The following is a 20,996-nucleotide window of genomic DNA, read 5'->3' on the forward strand; positions in this document are numbered from 1 at the left end:
GGCTGCCCACTGGGGCTGCTGCTGCTGGCAGTGGTGGTTGGTGGTGCTTTCAGCGGTGCTGGCCGCTGTGCAGGTGGCGGTGGTGGCAGTGGTGGTAGCCTCCAGGCCTTCACCTGCAGCCTCAGACGGCTGCCCACTGGGGCTGCTGCTGCTGGCAGTGGTGCTGCTTGCGGCGGTGCATGTAGCAGTGCTGCCCGCGGTGCAGGTGGCGTTGCGGGCGGTTGTGGTGGTAGTCTACAGGCCTTCACCTACAGCCGACGGCTGAAGTGCCATGGCTGGTGTTCTGTGCCCCTTCCTGCCCTTGGCAGATGGTGGTGCCTCCTTGCTTCTGCCAGCTGGAGTCTTTGACTTGGCCTTCCTGGCTGGTTGTGACTCCTTTCCCTTGCTGGATGCTGTCCTCTTCTTGCCCGTTCCAAGGTGGTGGAACCTTTTTGGCCTTGGCAGGTGTTGGTGGCACACTGGCTGGGCTGACAGGTGCCTCCTTGGAGCTTCTCACAGCTGCAGAAACCACAGCGGACGTGGACTGGGTGGCTGTGGTGCTGGGCTTATTTCTGGCCACCCTGGCCCGAGCTGAACAACGTGGGGGGTGGGGGATGGGAGTGGGCGGCGGGTGTTTGGGTGGGGTGGAGGGGGAGGGAATAGGTCATGGGTGGCAAGGAAAAGCTTCTTAGGGACATTGGGGCGGGAAGAGGGTGTCAGTCTGCTGTGTTTGGGTGCAGGTGCATGAGCTGGATGCTTTTGTGAGGTGATGGTTGTTGGGTGGGTGTGTGCTTGCGTTTGTGTACTTTGGGAGGAGGGGGTCACAGACACAGTGGGAGAGGACACAGGGGACGTGTGCATGGATGTGGGAGTTGTGACTGCCAGTGAGGGACATGTAGTGATAGGCGTGCTGGTGATGGAGATAGTGGATGAGGATGTAATGCATGCAGGTGTGAGTGGAGATGCTACTGGGAGGGAGGTGGATGATGAGGAGGAGGGGAACACAGTGGAGGCAGTGGATGTTGGTGTGTCTGCATGGGGATGTTGCTTGTGTGAGTGCCTGTGATATGTGGTGTTTGTGTTTGCCTGAGCCACTTCTGTGTGTTGATGTGGGTGATTGCTGGTCTGAAGGTGTGCTTGGGATAGGTTGGGGTTGAGGGGATTGACACTGGGTAGAGGAAGTTGGAGGGGGGAGGATGGAGACAAGGACAATGGCTGCCATCAGTGCAGAGGCCAGAGCCTGAAATGCTCTCTGTTGGGCCGCCATACCAGAATGAATGCCCTCCAGGTATGCATTTGTTAGTTGCAAATGTGTTTCGACTGTCAGGGAGTCCGGATCCTCGGGGTTTGCGCCTGTTCCCAATATGTCCACCTCTTGGCAGCTCCAAACTCTACTAGCCATTATAGCACAGAGTTAAAGAATGGCCAAGTGGGGGATGGGGTTTTAGGTTGGGAACAGCGGGGAAGGAGACCTGTGGAAGTAAAACTTAAGAACACAATAGCCAGATTATTCACATTGACTTTCATAAGCTTGGTTCAAAATATCTATATACTGATAACATGAATGATCAAGAGCTTTCCTATATCCTGACCTTATTAGCTCTGAGTGCCTGGAAAATAAATAAGGAGTATGCAAGCTTTCATATGAGAGTTTTGTAGAATACAATCTTATGCTCTGAACCTTGAACTGACTCAAGTTATTTCTTTGAATAGAAACTACTTAATAACAGTAATCAATAGACACGTTAGTTTTCAGGAATAAACTGCGTTAGACTCATGAATGATACTGCAAGGACACATTATAATAGTAATGAATGAACACATTGGTTTTCAGGAATAAACTGTGATAAGCTCATGAATGATACTGCAAGGATACACTCTGTCTAGACTTTCAAGATTCAATTATACACTTTGAATACCAAACTGTGCATCAAGATTTCAATGTCTAGAAATTATCGCGCAATCTGCCGACCTGAAACACAAGGGTTAAATGCCAAGAATGACGCACGCGCTCTGCCATTAATTCATCCATCAGAATTTAAATGCCAAAATACGATGGTGCACTCTGCCGATCTGAGTTGCAAGTTTTAATTGCCAAGAATGAATCGTGCACACTGATGCCGATTCGACCATCAAGGTTCAAATGTCAAAAACATAATCGCACACATTGCCGATCTGAACTACAAAAGTTAAATGCCATGAATGAATCGGGCACACTGCTGTTGATTCAACCATCAAGGTTTAAATGCCAGGATATGATCGCGCACACTGCTGATCCGAACTACAAGATTTAAATGCCAAGAATAAATCTTGCACACTGCTGCCGATTCAACCATCAATGTTTAAATGCCAGGCAATGATCACGCACACTGCCGATCCCAACTGTAAGAGTTACAGGCCAAGAATGAATTGTGCACTCTGTTGCCGAGTCAACCATCAAGGTTTAAATGCCAAGGTACAATCGCGCGCACTGCTGATCCAAACTGTAAGAGTTTAATGCCAAGTATGAATCGTGCACTCTGCTGCCGATTCAGCCATCAAGGTTTAAACGCCAACATACGATCGCGCACACTGCCGATCCGAACTGCAAGAGTTAAATGCCAAGAAAACCATTGCACACGCAATTTAACCAAAAAGGTCCCAAAACTCGAGTATTTCTGAAAACGGATTCGGGGGCCTAACCCGACCTCCCCCTTACCACCCTGCTTGAAGATCACCAAGGAAATGAAGACAGGGCCTGGAAATCCTAAGTAGGCCTCTGGAACAGGAGCTCAGGAAAATGTTGCTGCTCTGCACCGGGACCTCTGAATAGTGAGCACGTGGAGCTGGGCTGGCTCCCTTAAATAGAGCCAGGCCCCGCCCATGTGCCACACCCAGCCAGGCTGCAGGAAAGGTTTCTAGAAAGGCTTAGAATAGGGACCACACCCTAACCACACCCTGTAGTCCTGCAGCAAAGTCTTGAAAATGAGCAATACATTACAAACAGCATTAATGACGTTTCAATATGAATCTCTGCAATGCAAAAGGTTAACATACTGCATTAACACATAATTCATGAATTATTATATTATATAAGGATTGGCTTTTTGCATTACGTCGCCCGTATGGCGCGCACTGTCCTGATGTTGACATCGACACCCTGGATGGCATTCAGTATGGTTGACTGCCCAACAGTGAGGGATCTCAGGAGGTCAATAGCCTCCTCACTGAGGGCAGCGGGCTGACTGGGGCAGGGCCTGAGTTGCCTGGGACGAAAGAGATGCCCACCCTCCTGGGTGAGCGGGCATGGGAAAAACACTGAGGGGCTGCTGGGAGGGTGGTGCTGGTAGGGGGGGTGGCGGCTGTACCTGTTGTTGGGTGCTTCAATCAAAGGAGGAGTTGCTGTTGGGAGTGTCCCCTCCTGTCTGCATCGTGGTGCTCCCTTCGCCCACCGTCCCACTGGATGCCCTTACCGTCGGTGGATTCTGCCTCCAGGCCCATGTGGGATGCAGCTCCCTCCATCGCCGGTGCCTCTGCTCCTCCGCCAGATGATGCTAATGCACACAAGGACAGGGTGACAAAACAAAAAGGGAGAGACAGAGGATACATTTGGTCAGTGCCAGCAATAACACTACAGTTGGCGTACACAACACACAGGGATCTGCCCTATTCACTAGGCCATGCACTACCAGTTACAAAGCTAGTCACCAGCCCATGGGGTGCATTGCCTAACACCATTAGCTGCACACCTGAAACCAACAGGGCCCTGCCCAGTAGTAGATGCCCACTAACACTATTGGGGTTGGAGTGCTTCAGAGCCTGCCCAACAAGGGACCTACCCTGCCAGTTCGCCCTGGCCTATGGGCACCCTTAGCCCACATCCCCCACCCAGGTAACACCTTAATGCGCGCAAAGTCATGTTCTGAAACTTTTACTCACCACCTTGTGGCTACTGTGATGCCATCTAGCACCCATCCAACTCTGGATAGGCCACCGCCAGGATGCGGAACATCAGGGGGGTCAGGGTACGACGGGCACCTCTTCCTCGTTGGGAGGCCAAACCCAGCTGGGCCTCTGCCGTCTTCCTTGCCCAGCGGCACAGGTCCTCCCACCGTTTGCGGCAGTGGGTACTCTGCCTGTCAAAGACCCCCAGGGTCCGCACCTCCTTGGCGATGGCAGGCTAAATACCCTTTTGCTGATGGGCGCTGACCTGCAGGAAAATATGCAGAGAAAAAAGGGATTAGTCATACCGTCCGGACTGTTACACTCATGGCCCACAATATCCCTCCCATCCCCTTACGCACAGACAGTGACCACCAGACATGCAGCACTCTGCCCAGGACCCCTCAGCCCCCCCCTCCATGAGGCTTACACACACAGCAATCCATACATTAATGGCCCACGCATCATGCTCACAGTGTACTCACCTGTTTGTCTGGAGGACCATGGAGTAAAGTGTACTGGGTTAGGGCCCCATCCACTAGTCTCTCCAACTCCTCCACAGTGAAGGCAGAGGGCCCTTTCCCCAGAACCTCGATCCATTGTCGCTTCCTGACACAGGTCACAGCAGCACTTGCAGTGCAGGTCCTCTCCTGTTGATGGCCAGGTAGCAAGTGAGCGAACAGATAGAAAATGGTGGTGACGTCCGCGGCGGTGCGTACCGTCACTGCTGGCGTACATAGCCATTTGCTCCTGGAACCCATAGGGCCCAATGATAACCAATGTGAAGTTGCGCAGCGGTCGTCAACCGCCGACCGCAACGGTGCACAACGCCAGCAGAATTACCTCATTTCTACTTGTCTCGCCTCACGGGTCAGGCATCCGCCATTTCAGGGGGGCACAGGCCATGGCACCTAACTGCATCACAGCAGACATTGGCACATCAACTGACTCTTGAATTCACATACTGTTTCTATAAAGGAAGAAATGCATTTTTATTTTCACATATGTGTGAATATGACCCTCTGCTCACCGTTTTACGCCCTAGAGTTCAACTGCTGAGGATGAATAGGAGATGGAGACATCCCCCCATGTACAAACGCCTGGTGGACCGGGCTACAATGGAGGACAAGCACATTATCCTGACCTACAGACTTGATAGGGCCACAATCCAAGAGCTGTGTGTCTAATTGGAGCCAGACCTGATTTCCGCTATCCGCCAGCCCACAGGTATCCCCCCTCTAGTGCAGCTCCTGACAGAGCTCCATTTCTTCGCAAGTGGTTCCTTCCAAGCAACAGTGGCCATGGCATCAGGGATGTCTCAGCCAATGTGTTGACCAGAGTGTTGTCTGCCCTGCTGAAACACATGCGCAGCTACATCATATCCCCCAGGTGGTGGATTTGGCCAGAGTGACGGCTGACTTTTATGCCCTGGGACATATCCCTAACATCATTGGTGCCATTGATGGTACACATATAGCATTTGTCCCCCCACCCCTCCCCCCGGAGAAATGAACAAGTGTTCAGGAATAGAAAATGCTTTCACTCTCTGAATGTGCAGATGGTGTGTTTGGCGGACCAGTACATCTGCCATGTGAATGCCAAGTATCCTGGCTCTGTGCATGATGCCTTTATCTTGAGGAATAGCAGCATTCCATATGTGATGTCTCAACTCCAGAGGCACCGGGTGTGACTAATCGGTGAGCCCATGGTCCCCACCCAGTTGATGTAGGTATATGGGTGTGGGCTTGGCCCTAAGGGTGAGTGTGTGGCTAACAAGTATCCCTTGATATTTGCAGGTGACTCTGGTTACTCCAACCTCTCATGGCTACTGACCCCAGTGAGGAGTGCCAGGACAAGGGCAGAGGAACGTTACAATGAGGCACATAGGCGAACAAGGAGGATAATTGAGAGAACCTTTGGGCTCCTGAAGGCCAGATTCCGGTGCCTCCATCTAACAGGTGGATCCCTGTACTACTCACCCAAGAAGGTGTGCCAGATTATCCTTGCATGTTGCATGTTGCACAACCTGGCCTTGAGACGCCAGGTGCCTTTTCTGTAGGAGGATGAGCCTGGAGATGGTTTTGTGGTAGCGGTGGAGCCTGTGGACGAAGAGGAGGCAGAGGAAGAAGATGTGGACAACAGAAGTACACTCATTCAACAGTACTTCCAGTGACACACAGGTAAGTCACTGTAACTTCACTTTCCATTGCAGTTTTGTGTTTGACATTGAACATGGCAGCCTGATTTCCCTATGTCTGTGGCTACTTACTGTACCCTTTGGCATCTCTAGTTTCAGATCTCTGTGCCCCACTCTGACTCCTGGTGTGTTTACTGCTGCCCACTACAGGTTATACCCATGTTAATATTACAGTAGATTAGAAATGCAATGTTTACAGTCAGTGAAACAAATACATGTGTCATATAATCTATAGACTCCATACTTGAATTGGTTTAAAGGGTGTTTATTTATATGCTAATAAGTGGAGGGGGTATTGCAATGGGCTGGGTTGCTGATGGAGGAAAGTCCAGGGTAGAGTCCAGTCTATTTGTATAACAAGTGCATTGTCCATGGGGGCATAGGAAGGGGTGCAATGGCAGTTCAAGGTAGACATGGTGACAGAGTGGGACAGAAGGGTGACAATCAGGAGAGTCTTATTTCCTGGCAGGGGTCTTGGTAATGTTCTCTGGCTTCTGCCTGGATGGCAGGGACCGTTTGCAGGGTGGTTTTCCTTCTGCAAGGTGTGGGGTGCTGGTGGCCTGTTGTTCCTGTGGCGGGGCCTCCTGTCCACTAGCACTGGCGGAGATGGAGGGCTGTTCTTCTGTGTGGCTAGTGTCAGGGGCCCATTGGTGTGCCACTGCCTCCCTCATAGTGTTGGCCATGTCTGCCAGCACCCCTGCAATGGTGACCAGGGTGGTGTGGATGTCTTTCAGGTCCTCCCTGATCCCCAGGTACTGTCCCTCCTGCAGCCGCTGGGTCTCCTGCAATTTGTACAGTATCTGGCCCATGGTCTCCTGGAAATGGTGGTATGCTCCCAGGATCCCTGCAAGTGCCTCGTGGAGAGTGGGTTCCCTGGGCCTGTCCTCCCCCTGTCGCACAGTAGTCCTCCCAGCTTCCCTGTTGTCCTGTGCCTCTGTCCCTTGAAAGGTGTGCCCACTGCCACTGACTCCAGGTCTCTGATTGCCTTAAGTTTGTGGGGTTGCCAGGGGTCCCTGTAGTGGTTGAGGTGTCATGAGGATGGAGGTTAGGGCCCACTGGGTGGGTGCTGTGGTAGTGTTTCCTGAGGGGGAGGCTCTGTGGTGGGTTGGGACTGTGGCAGGGTAACCGACTGTCCAGAGGTCCCTGATTGGCCAGGTCGGTCATCGTGATCCGGCATGCAGAGCTGCTGTCATCACTGTGGGCCTCTTCTTGGGGGGGGGGATTGGATGTTGGTGGCACCTCCTCTCCGATGACGTTAAGTGGGGGTCCTGTGGGGATGTAAATGCAGTGTTATTGTATCTGCGTGTGCCATTTTGTGTCTGGATATGTTTCCCTCTATGGTTGTTATTAGCAAGGCACCTTTGGGTTGTGTGAGATGTTATTGGTTTGGCTAAGTGATTGTCACTAGTGTGCATGCTGTGGTGATGGGTGTCCATGCAGGTCTGTGATGGGGGTCCATACATTGGTGTTGCATGCAAGGCTTGGTGTTGCATGCAGGGCTTGGTATTGGGATGGGTGGGTTGTGATAGTGGGGTAAATTGTGAGGTGGTGGAGTGATGGCGGTGAGGGTATGGGTAGGAGTTTGTGATGGCATGCAGGTAGGGTGGGGGATATAGTAGTAAAGATTTAACTTACCAGAGTCCAGTCCTCCTGCTACTCCTGCGAGGCCCTCAGGATGCATGATCGCCAAGACTTGTTCCTCCCATGTTGTTAGTTGTGGGGGAGGAGGTGGGGGCCCACCGCCAGTCCCCTGTACAGCTACCTGGTGTCTTGCCACCACGGAACACACCTTCCCCCGTAGGTCGTTCAACCTCTTCCTGATGTCATCCCTTGTTCTGAGGTGCTGTCCCACGGCGTTGACCCTTTCCACGACTCTTCGCCATAGCTCCATCTTCCTTGCAATGGACGTCTGCTGCACCTGTGATCCGAATAGCTGTGGCTCTACCCAGATGATTTCCTCCACCATGACCCTTAGCTCCTCCTCTGAGAACCTGGGGTGTCTTTGTGGTGCCTTGGGTGTAGTGTGAGTGGTATGTGTGGGGTGATGTGGTGGGGTGCATGCTCTGAGGTGCGTGGATAGTGTTATGTGGCTCAGATTCAGTGGGTGCTCCTGTCGTCTCTCTCTCTCTCAGTTGGCAATATTTTTGTTGTTGTAAGGGGTTGTGGGTAATGTGGGTGTGTATTTTATATTGGATTGGGTGTGTGGATGTGGTGTGTGTATGTGTGTCAGGTGCGTGTAGTTTGAATTGTCCAATGTGGTGCAGTTTTGTTAGTGTGTGTGTATTTTGAGCACGGCAGTGTGTACCGCCAGTGGTTTACCACGGTTGAATGACCGCCACGGTGATTCGTGGGTCATGATGCTGTGGGCGTATTTCTGTTGGCGTAACGGTGTGGGTTTTGGTACCACCAGTTTATCACTGACCTTTGGGCTGGTGGACTTGTGTGGGTGTCTGTATAGTGGCGGATTCTCTGTGTGGGTCATAATACCCGTAGCGGTATACCGCCGCGGTCACGGTATGTTGGCGGCTGTCAGCACGGCAGTCAGTGGCATTTAGTGCCAGGGTTGTAATGAGGGCCTATATCTTTTAGCTCTTATGCACTTTCACTTTTATATATTGAAGCACCATTCTACACTCAGTGTGTTTGGCCTTTTTAACCAGTTTTTTTTAAATCTTGGTGCCTAATTATTTTAGTGACGCTCCTTCGCTTCATTTTCAGTAAAGGGATTGTTACCTTTGCCGCGTGACTGCCAGATGACTCTTTTCGGGTGAAGGACCTGTTAGAGCTCTCCCCGGTAGGTGGCAGCGGTGGCTATCTTTGTGGTAGAGGACTGGTGGGTGGTCTAGTTGTTTGCTCTGTTGCCTCGGCCCGATCGCCAACCGACATTTAAGCCGATGGGGATGTGCCCGCGCCTAAGGCAAGCACATCTGTGCCCATCCGCGCCCGGGGCCCGACTCTCTGAAGCAGTTTTTACACCCCCCTTACCGCAAAAGTATACCAGACAGAACTTTTAGACATCCGATCTAGGAAATCCTACAATGGATGTGACCATGTTGATTTCAATCGGATTAAGGGATGGAGGTGTGGGATATGTAACTGGGAACCTAAAACTGTGGGGAAAAAAGATTGCCCAGTGGCGAAGCCACAAGCCCCAGTTCAACCAGTGAAGCCTGGAGAAAAAGACCCTACAATATGTTAAATATGGTCTGATTAACGCTCGCTCATTGAGCAAACACTGTGTGGAAATAAGGGAGATGATTGAAGCCTTTAACTTGGACTGCCTTTTCATGACAGAAACATGGGCCAGAGAGGACTCTAACCCTGATTTTTTAGTTGCCTCTCCCCCTGAGTACTTGTTTTCTAGGCTTGATAGGACTGGGAAGAAGGGAGGAGGTCTGGTATTAATCTTCAAGAATAATTTGCATTGTGCACTTGTATCCATCAAGGTCAGCCCGGCCCTCTGTGAAGGGGGCTATTTTAAGATAAGACGACAATACTCCTTACTCTTTGAGGGCTTGTTAATTTATCGCCCTGTGGCCCGAAAAATGTCTTTTCATCTTCTTGGCCGGCCCTGATTAAACCCATTGCCATGGCCCCTAAGGCACTAATATTGGGTGATTTTAACATTCATCTTGAGGATACAAAGGACTTAGCAATAGCGGAATTTCTAGATCTGATGGCAAGCCTGGATTGGGGCGGGACAAGCTCAGCTCCTACACATTATACAGGACATACGGTAAATGCTATTTTTATTTGTCATGACAATGTTTGCAGACTAGACAATTCTCCCCTGGATTGGACAGATCACCATTTGTTAACCATAAAGGCTGCATGCATATGTGCCCCCACTAAGATTTCTCCTACCCTTAAATTTTCTAGACAATGGCACAAGATTGAGGAGCAGAGCGTGGCTTGTGCCCTCAAGGATGGCTGGAATCAGGTAAGAGAAACCATTACCTCAGAGTGGGAGTGTTTTGAACAGGGACTTAGAGGTGCCAGCGATAGGTTGCCCCCCCTGGTTAAATTGGGCCCTAAGCCTGAGAGGGCTATATCCTCCCCATGGTATACGGAGGAACTAAAAAACCTACAGAGATTATACAGACGCCAGGAAAGCAGATGGAGGGTCCACCAGAACCCTGAGGAGAGAGCCAAGCTTAGGGCTTAGCTTGAGAACTATAAATCATGAATCAAAAAAGCTAAACCAGATTTCTTTACCCGCAAAATTAAAGAAGCGGACAATGGGCCTAGAGAACTCTTTAAGATTGTCCGCACCCTAACTTCTCCCCCGTCCTCCCCGGTGTTGGAGAACTCCCCAGATTTCTGTCAAAGGGTCTCTGATCTCTTTAAGAATAAAATTATTCTGCTTCATGCTAACTTCAAGCAGCCCCCCATGGAGTTGGGAGGGGAAGATCAAGGAGCAGCTTCAGTCAGAGATTCTGGACCAAAGCTTACCTATTTTTCACCTTTACAGGCGTTTAAAATCAAAGAACTGTTGGGGAGAGTGAAATCAGGGTCGCCTTTGGACCCGTGTCCTCCCAAGTTTCTAAAATTAGTTCCTGATCTGATTTCGACCGCCCTTGAACCAGTCTATCAAGAAATTCTGATAGAAGGGCTCTTTCCTCCTGCCTGGAAGGAATCCATTGTGATTCCTCTCACTAAGAAACCGGGCGGGGAACCCAATGATTTTTTAAAAACTACGTCCCATCTCTCTACTCCCCACCACAGCTAAAATATTGGAGAAACATTTTAACACTGAATTGGCTAGTTTTCTTCAGCCTAGTGGGGGCTTGGTTCCATCACAACATGGGTTCTGCAAAGATCACAGCACTGAATCCGCTCTGGTCTCCTCTGTGGACATCATCCAGAGGAAGTTGATATTCCTGTTTGTGATGACACTGTGGCTTCAGGAAATGGTCGCCTTTACCCCAGGCAGAAATCCCAGATCTGGATTGCTGGTAAGCATCCTGACTAAAGCACTCTTCCAAGTCAATAATCATCCTTTCATTACCTTTCCACATGAACTGCAAGCCTGTTGGGAAAATCCACTGGTATTTGAATTGTTTCTTTTTTAGGACCTCTGTTTTCAGCTGAAGATCGCACCTGTGCTGTGAGGTGGCTGCTGAAATATCCTGAAAAACAACACTGTGCTACCTAAGTACTGACGTCATTCAATTTTCCTAGCATGGGATAGTATCTTCTCCTAGGACCAGTAGTCAGAACAATTTGCCACAATGTTTCCTGGCCTTGCCACTGGGTCTTTGGGGGGTGTCTCAACTCTGCACTTTAAGCATATTATTTGGCAGGTCTTTGTCCTCTTTCATGATGCCCTTGAAGAGCTCGATAATGCATGAATAAATATTTTCCTCTTCAGCTTCCTCCTTCAGATTATGGGTATGAATATCTTCCCATCAGGATCTGTCCTCAAAGTATTCACATTTAGTCATCAGTAGCTTACTCTGGAATTACAGATGGGCTATTGAGGTGCGCATGAGCTGTTTGGATACCATATTTGCCAATAGTTGACTTTCTGCAAGTGCCAGTCTTTGATATAGTGATGTATATTGGACTTGATGTCAGCCATGTCTCTGCCTATGTCAGCTAAGTGTTTTACTGCCACCACTAGAATGTTCTCAAAGACCACCTTAAGTTGAGGAACAGTTGTAAATTCCTCCTTCCCGAGAGCACAAGAGCCCTCCTTGTGATCTTTCCCTTGTTCTTGGTCACTACTGAAGTATCAGTACCCATCAGGTAGTTTACTATGATCCAAACTCTGCTCGTATATTATTTGCTTTAGGCATGTCAAGTCTCTTTCTGTGGCCCATCCTTTCTTTTTCCACAGGAAGCAAAGTCACAGTATGGAGTGATGTGCTAGTGCTGTCACTGTGACACCATCTTAGGTGGGGGTCTAGTACATATAATTTTAATAAAGCAGAAAAGATTCTTCCTGGCAGGCAAGTGTACTTAAAGCAGTTACAGTAATTGATTTTTTGGTTCTAATGCAAATGCCAGGAAAATACGATTCTTATTATCACATCAAAAAGATACTGTTGGATTTGAATTACTGTAACATGTAGATATAATTCAAATAAATAAGGATGACTAAAGAGGTTACAAATTGAAACAACAAAAATTGGCAAAGTATTGGTCCATCAACCCTGACAATTAAGTGTACTTCTTTTTAGACAGATGTGTGCATGTGATCAAGCAAAACAAACGCTGTATATCAGCTGCACAATCTGCGAACTTAAGAATAAAATCCTTGAACGTGCTAGAGCAACTCAAAACATGGATAAAAGCAATGTTGTTAAACATATGGAGCAGAGTCACCAAAGTGACTGGTCAAAGTTCAAATTCTACGGTATAGATAAGGTAGATACACCAGAAGAAGAAAACAGAGAACACAGTCTAAGACAGAAGGAATCTTGTTATATTATATCTCTATGCTCTTGGACACCATATGGATTGAATCAAGAAGAGGAATTGTTTGTACACTTATAAATACTTGAGAAAAAAGTGAAGACCAGTAATTAGAAGTACATAGTATGATTGCAGTTAAATAAGAAAAATTAGTATCAAGGATGAATCCAAAAGTCTGCTTTCCTTTTATTTCATTTTATATGACAATATAAGTCAAAGACACAAATAATTATGGATATTAAAGAGAATTTGGGAACATTTTCTGAAGAAAATAGGGAATCCGTTGAGCCCAATCCAAGAATTTTGCCTCTGGGGGGTTTTTAACACCCCCTCCCCCCCCCCCACACACACATAATTCACTTCTTTCACGTTTCACACTTATGTTGAGTGAACGAAAGACACGCATAATAGAAGGGAAACATTGATATTAGAAAAGCTTGTTCATCTACCCATGAAAGGGTAGGGAACCATTACTGAGAGAACAGTAAATGTAACAAACATCAAGCATTGTGTGTAGGAACAGTGAAGAAAGGGTCACAACTGCCCAACGGAGGGCTTTAACCAAATTGTGATAGTGAGATGTACAAGTATAACATCTACTGAAAATGTGTGATACATTTGTGACAGCAGTAGTGGGAAATATGGATGTATATGGAAAAGAAATTTAAAGAATAAGCCCACAGGTGCGCATTTGTAATGTGATAATCGAAAACTATGACTGAAGGACAGAGGAATAAACTACTAGTACCAGCAGCCCCTTCTATAGTCAGAACGACAATTTATCTCTCACAAAGAGGGGACAAACATTTAAATACGATTAGATATTATTGGGTTAAAATGAAATATGACACATGAACATTATTGTGAAACACTATGCATTGCTGCTTTCTCTTGATTTTAATTTAGAAACTATTACGTTTTCTGCACTTTATTCACCGTATTAATTCACCTAACACTTGTTACTAATGAAAACGGGAAAAAATAGGTAGCATGTAATTATAACTCCCATGTCACTGGAAGTTGTGGTGATGGTGAAAGAGGGAAACGATTTAAGTGTGTTCAAAAGTAATGAAGGACTATTACATTCTGTCAACTGAGCAAGGTCCCAGGTGGACCAAAACGTGTCAGAGCTTTTCAACCACTGCAGAGTGGAAAAATAAATGAATTGCAATCCTCCTCTAGAGTGCGACTTGTTATATACCGGGCTCAGTATTTTGGAAAGTTTTATATATAGACACTGAGCACAACCACAGTGAAAAACTGATTTATGGTCTGGCTCAAATGTGCAAAACTACTAAAATTCAGCAGTTACGGGTACTATTTCTCACCACACACACCATCACTCGAGCAGCATGCACATGGCATTTGGCCCTGCACAGTGGGCGTTGGACATGGGGACTGACCTTTGACTGGATGGTGCATTCAGCCTGCCACAAGACAGTCAACTCCTACTATTCATTGCATTTTGCCCTGCGCAGCAGGGTTGGCTGCAATGCACCTGATCACCGCTCTATATGCACATATATATATTTACACAAACATGATCATACCTATATTTTCCATAGGAGAACCATTTGAAGGTCCCCTACCCTGGCCTGGAAGCCAGGGTGTACCCACCCTGCCCTTTATATGGCCTATTGCCTTTGTTTTCATGATGCCACGAATATGCCCTGCTTGCTGAAATGGTCACAGGAAGGGAAAATGTTCTAGTCAGTTCACTTGGATCCACAGGACCCACTCAGGAACCGCATATTTGAAAGGGGCCACAACAGAAAAGGCTTGCTTGTTCAACTGTATTCCTTTTTCAGGGTTGAGCGCAAAGTGCTCTGTCCCTGTTGTTATCTCTCTATGGGCTTGTAACCAAGCCCATGTCAGACCCATCACTTTGGTTGGTTCGTGGGCTTGCCTTTTACAATTCGCTTAATTTCATTAGTGAAAGACATGCCTTTTTTGGTGTTTAGCCCTCCTCGAGCACACTGGCCAACTACTGAAAACATACGAGGCTTCATATTTTCTGTATGTTTTCTGGACTACATTTTCTCTTTATTTCATAGGCAGCGTGATCTCGCACCTTGCATAACATCGACCCTGTTACATATTTTTTCCCTCTTTGCTGGTTACATGGATAATTGCACTTTTGCCGATACGTTTCACTGCAAGCTAAATTCTGTTTCCTTTTGTGTGTTTGCTTTGCGCTCATGGCGGCCGTTTGCTCGCTTATGTGAAACTATTTTACTTTTCAATTTATGTGGCAAGAAAAGTCCGGTTAGGAGTTTACAACGCTAATAGCTTTAACTCGAGGAAGCGCGAGACCCATTGCATTACATATGCTGGTTTTATTACTGGTTTGGTGAAGGGTTTGCAAAGCCCAAAGAGCACAGTAATAATACTGTTAACCCTTTAGAACCCATGTTGCAACTTTTTTAAATGCTTATATCTCAAAAACTGATGAACAGATTTACATCAAACCAACAAAAGCATGCTTTCTACTTTCATGCCAAGTTTAATGTAAATTCTTTATGCAGTTTGGGGTATAGGCATAAACTAATATGCTACGAAAGCTAATATGGCATCCCTCCTTAACATTTTCCCCCAGTGATGACGGATCGGCATACCGGACATGATGCTATTCAATCAATCAATCAATTTATTTGTTGAGTGCGCTACTCACCTGGAAGGGTCTCAAGGCGCTGGGGGCGGGGGGTTCTATTGCTCGAAGAGCCAGGTCTTGAGGAGCTTCCTGAAGGTCAGGAGATCTTGGGTCTTATATAGGTTGGCAGGGACTGAGTTCCAGATTTTGGCTGCGAGGTGAGAGAAGAATCTGCCGCCGGTTGTAGTACGGTGAATGCGAGGGACTGTTGCGAGGGCGAGGTTGGCGGAGCGGAGCTGGCATGTCGCATTGTGGAAGTTGAGTCGATCGTTGAGGTAGGCCGGTCCAGTGTCATGGAGAGCTTTGTGTGCGTGGATTAGGATTTTGAAGATAATCCTTTTGTTGATGGGTAGCCAGTGGAGGTCCTTGAGGTGGGCAGAGATGTGTTTGTGGCGAGGGAGATTGAGGATGAGACGTGCTGGGGCGTTCTGGATGCGCTGGAGTTTTTTCTGGAGCTTGGCCGTTGTTCTGTGTAGAGGGCATTGCCGTAGTCCAGTCGGCTGCTGACGAGGGCGTGGGTGACCGTTCTACTGGTTTCTACGGGAATCCACCTGAAGGTCTTGCAGAGCATTCGAAGGGTGTTGAAGCATGAGGACGAGATGATGTTGACTTGCTGGGTCATGGACAGTGAAGAGTCTAGTATGAAGCCGAGGTTGCGTGCGTGGGTGTTGGGGGCGACCCCAGGGTGGCTGGCCACCAGGAGTCCTCCCATGCTGACTTGTTTGGGCCGATGATGATGATCTCGTTTTTTTTTTAGTTCAGCTTGAGGTGGCTTGCTGTCATCCAGTTGGCAATAGCGAGGAGTCTGATGTGGAGGTTGTTCTTGGCGGTTGCGGGGTTCCTCGTGAGGGAGAGGATGAGCTGAGTGTCGTCTGCGTAGGAAGTGATGTTGGGGCTGTGGGATCGGACGATGTTGGCGAGCAGAGCCATGTAGATATTGAAGAGGGTGGGGCTGAGTGAGTATCCCTGGGGGACTCCGCAGATGGTTTTGGTGGCCTTTGACTGGAACGGGGGGAGGGGAACTCTTTGTGTTTTCTCGGAGAGGAAGGGGGTGAGCCAGTCCAGGGCTATGTGGTGAATTCCGGCGTCAAAGAGGCGTGTTCTAAGGGTTTGGTGACATACGGTGTCGAAGGCTGCGGAGAGGTCGAGGAGGATGAGGGCAATGGTTTCACCTTTGTCAAGCCTGGTCCTGAAGTCGTCGGTGCAGGCGATGAAGGCGGTCTCAGTGCTGTGGTTTTTGCGGAATCCAGACTGGGAGACGTTGAGTAGGCTGTCGTCCTCCAGGAAGCGGGAAAGTTGGTTGTTGACTATCCTCTCTATGACCTTCGCGGTGAAGGGGACTAGGGAGATAGGTCGGTAGTTTTTTAGGTCTTCGGGTCGGCTTTGGGCTTTTTGAGTAAGGCGTTGACTTCGGTGTGTTTCCAGCTTTCCGGGAAAATGGCGGTCTCGAAGGAGCTGTTGATGATGGTCCGGAGCTAGGGAGCGATGATTTGTCTGGCCTTATTGAAGACGTGGTGAGGGTAGGTGTCGGCGGGGAAGCCGGTGCGAAGAAGTTTGAAGATTTTTTGCAAATCTGACTTCCCAGGGTCAAACATTAGCGGCAAATCAAACAAATGCCTTTCCAATGGAAAGTGTGGCTGAACCATAATTATACTGTGGCGACCGCTACTATGTTTAAAAGAAAAAAAAAATATATATATATACATATATAGTTATTGTCTGTCTGCAGAGTGCAGTATGCTGTTTATTACCTTTGTTGAGTTTTCACAGGAATGTGACTCCCAAGAGGTGACGCCTCAAGGAGTCATGATGCCCTTCCCTTCCTTCAACGAAAAGAATAAGTGTTGATTTCCCTAGAATTTTACATTACTAATTACTTAAGTATTTTTGTTGTCTACAAATAGTGTAGCCCATTATTTAACTCACGATTTAACAATAAAAATATCCCCTTTGAGAAAAACACATTTTTAACGTTACCACTTCAAAAATAAAAAATACATAATGGGTAATGTGTAACATGGCCCCGTATTGCGATCGCTAGGTTATGGTGACAATTACAAATCACCTGGCCTGCTGATTTGTGCTGTTACTGAACACATCAGTAACAATATAGGACCATATTACATGGTTAGTGTTTATGCCTACTCTCTACAAATCTAATATATATATATATATATATATATACACAGTCACACACACACTTTACTTTCTTCTGATATACCTAGGAGGTACACAAATATCTAAATAGATAGATAGATAGATAATTAGATAGTCTCAGTTTACGGCTAGTGCTGCAAGAGTTCTCTGTGCTCTGTTGATGAAAACAATGTGAAGAAATGTTCGTGTTTTCTTAACATAAACAACGCATAAACAACGGAGGAAGGCTTATTTTAAAGATATTTCCTGACGGTTTCCGCCTCCTTTTGCAGCAGATGCAGTTGAGCTGCCATCTCCCCTACCCCCAAAAACTCCCTGGAAATTGCATCTTGTCCCTAATCTCTGTTCTGTGACCCTGCGGTCCGAGGCGGTTCCTCTTGGCGCCAGGGGCTCTTTGATGGCGAGGCTACCCTAGGAATCCCATTGACGAGATGGAAAGCATTGGGGGAGGGGCACCCCGGGAGGGGGCGGTTAGAGTAAAGAGGCGGGGGGATCCTGTGAATGGGGGAGGCCACACCAGATGGTCAAATATTTATCACGCTTGGAGGAAGGATGGAAGTGGTTATACGCAGGTAACCCCCCCACTCAGTCTACTGCCCCCTCCCTCGGGGAGAGGACACTCCCTTCCCACCACCCACCCCAAAAAAAGGAGGTGGCTCCTCGATCTAACAAACCACGTGTCTCCCCTCCCCCTCCTTACACAAAACAATTTTCAGCCCATTTTTCAGGTCGATTTTATTTAGAGGCGGCGCTAAAGCGGGGCCGGGAAGGTCCTGTGACAGATTGAGGGGTGGGAGGAGAACTCAAAGGGGCCGGGGGCAGGAGTAGTGGGAGGAGGAGAGGTGCTGTAGCCCGCCATAGCCAGAGCCTCAGCCCTGCCCGCGCTGCCGTCGTTGCACCGCCGAGCCAGCCCCGGGGCCCCGCCATGAACAAGCTCTACATTGGGAACCTGAGTGAGGCCGTCACGGCCCCAGACCTAGAGCGGGTCTTTCAGGAACAGCACATCCCCGTGGCCGGCCAGTTCCTTCTCAAGGCGGGATATGCCTTCGTGGACTGTCCAGACGAGCAGTGGGCCATGAAGGCCATCGAAACTTTCTCGGGTAAGGCCCCCGGCCATGTCGGGTGGGTTTCATTCAACCTGTTTACCGCGCGCACACACTTCTTTCACTCTACACCGCACCACCTTGGCCCTCCTCCGCACCCACACGTGCTAGTAGAATAGGGCCCTGGCATGCTCACAGGGTCTGTGTACGTCCGGTATCCTGCCTTTCCCGGAGGCAGCTCTTTCGCTCTCAAGCGCTGGGAGTTCATGTGGGTTCCTGCCCCTGCAATTATTCTCCAGCCACACGGTGCATTCCCCTCTCGCCCCTACCCCTTTGCTTTTTGAACAACACTGCCCTTTCGGTTATGTGTTGACGCGAGGGTAAAGTGAAAGTGTGCCGTAAAACACACGCTTGCATTTTGTACCCACTCCTCTCCCTCATATGTTTGTGTCGAGCATAGTGTGCTGAGGGTTTCCTCGCCTTTACCCGTGGTGGAGCGGCCTGATCTCTACCAGGACGTCCGCACCATCCCTAAACCCTTCTATTTTGCTTAAGTTGTGTTTCCTCCTCCTGTATTTCCTACTGAGCTCAAAGGCCTCGGCAGGAAAATTCGAGGTTAGGATCTGAATGAGGGCTGACAGGAATGATCCTTCCTCGACCCCCATCTATAAGGCTGGTGTGAATGCCCCTATCCAGTGGTGTGGGGTGCAAGAGCCAAGGTCGCCATGCTGCCTTCACAAACTTCTGCAACCAAGGCAGAGCCCACGAAAACAGGAACACACAAGCCTGTACTGTGGGTGGACGTTCACAGTAAAGGCAAACATGCCTCCTTCACAGCACAATCTTAAGGGAAACACGGCCGCTTGTTAGAACCTTCAAACGGGCCCGCTTATGTGGAGCCGCCCAATCTCTACAGACGAAGTTGATAAAATAAATAAAATATTCTCGCTTTGCTTTCCAGTAGACTGATTCTGCATTTTGGAGGGGCGGGGTTGGTATGGCATCTCGGTTGGCTTCTGTCCCCAGGCCTGGGTTGGAGGGAGGTTGCATTGTTACATTCAGTTCGTTAGGCCTGCACATTTCCTTGCTCGCATTTGTTATTACAACCTACTCCCTAATTGTAAAGGAAAAACAAATCCCCGCTTTTTTTGTTTAGGTAAAGTGGAGCTGCACGGCAAACAACTAGAGATTGAACACTCTGTCCCTAAAAAACAAAGGTAACCCTTATTTTTCTAATTCACGTGTGCGTGCTTTTTGTTGGCAATAAAGTGGCAAACGTGAGACTGCTTCATACGTTAACTGTTTAATCACAGCTGTTTCTAATCAATCCAATCCTTTTTAAAGTGCTATGTGTTCTGCACTGCAATTTCTTTTGTATTTAAACGCGCAACAAGCGTCTCAAGTCTGGCAGTTAATATATTAAATTGTTTTTGGAAGGGAAGGTGTTACGATTAAATCGGAGCCAGGAGCAGACTTCGGCGTACATATGTTATTTCACAACTCTTTCTGTAGATTTGTCTGGCTCCGGCGTGTTTTGTGAGGTATTATTGTGTGTTTTTTTTTGTTGTTGTTTATAAATATTGTCAGTTTATTTTCCGCCCGTTGGTTGATGCATATTTGCCATTGATTACATAGTTAGCTTCCGTTGAAGGTAGTTAGAATAATCAATTGAAATCTCTGTGCAATATACGTTACTTAGCTCATTTGATCCTTGAACGGCGAGCCTTCTGTTTTCTCTTGGCAGTTGTATCCTGTTTGCGTAGGCCACCGTGTAGTTTTTTTTGGGGGGGGCAGTCACGTGACATCATGTCTTCTATGTTTGCATATCTTTAAAGATTCAGATTTTTCTTACCTGGTCACTTTTTATTGTAGTTCTATTCGTCTCAAGACTGCCATACAACAGTGTGTGTGTGTGTGTGTATATATATATGCATGATCAAGATATGGGCACTTCTGTTGCATGAACCGCCTTCCCTTGTGTGACGTTTAATGGTGGTGGCGTAATTTTTTTTGCTCTTTCTGAAATTGATATGAATCTAAATGTGTTAAATGCACGTATGTGTATCGGAGCAGATAACGTTTGAGTGCATGGTGCTTGAATATGTAGTATATCTAGTTGACTGACCTTTGCATGTGTGTGCATATCATTTGGCTAGGTGACTGTGTGTGTGTATGTATATATATGTGTGTATGTATGTGTATATATATATATATATATCTCACAGCAGTCGAGTTAACTGTACATGATGGGTATGTGCCATGCCAAACTATTGGGGGCAGTGACGTAACAAAGGCATATCTCACGTCATGCTGGGCACTCCCCCCTGAAGTCACCAGCCTTTAATTTCATGGTGGTTCGTAAGGGTTTATTTTGGTTTTTGAGTCACTGAGGGTCACTTGGGGAGTTAGGGCCATATGCACTAAAGCATTTTCCCATAGACACAGAATGGGTACAATCCATTGGTACATCTGGCCCTTAGTTCATTGTCCTGTGCATCCGTTGTGCCGTTTTCTTCGTTTTACCATGGGTTGACCAGAAGATAACAGGGCAAAGGGAAGGGGTAACTTACATCCTTTTTTTTATTTATTTGCCCTTTTCAGTATGTGCCCTTTGTTGGTGGGACTGGTCTTA

At 47.9% G+C, this 20,996-nt stretch overlaps 1 protein-coding gene across 1 annotated transcript in view; it reads left to right on the forward strand.

The window, feature by feature from the left end:
* The first annotated feature begins 18,050 nt into the window (after positions 1-18,050).
* IGF2BP1 (insulin like growth factor 2 mRNA binding protein 1) overlaps positions 18,051-20,996 on the forward strand; it is a 318,886-nt gene continuing 315,940 nt past the window's right edge. The window contains exons 1-2 of the mRNA XM_069237576.1: positions 18,051-18,421; positions 19,521-19,581. Coding sequence (XP_069093677.1) covers positions 18,247-18,421; positions 19,521-19,581 — 236 coding nt within the window. The 5' untranslated portion in view covers positions 18,051-18,246. The remainder of the gene's footprint in view (positions 18,422-19,520; positions 19,582-20,996) is intronic.

Source organism: Pleurodeles waltl, chromosome 6 (genome assembly GCF_031143425.1).
Source record: "Pleurodeles waltl isolate 20211129_DDA chromosome 6, aPleWal1.hap1.20221129, whole genome shotgun sequence".
NCBI classification, from domain to species: Eukaryota; Metazoa; Chordata; class Amphibia; order Caudata; family Salamandridae; genus Pleurodeles; species Pleurodeles waltl.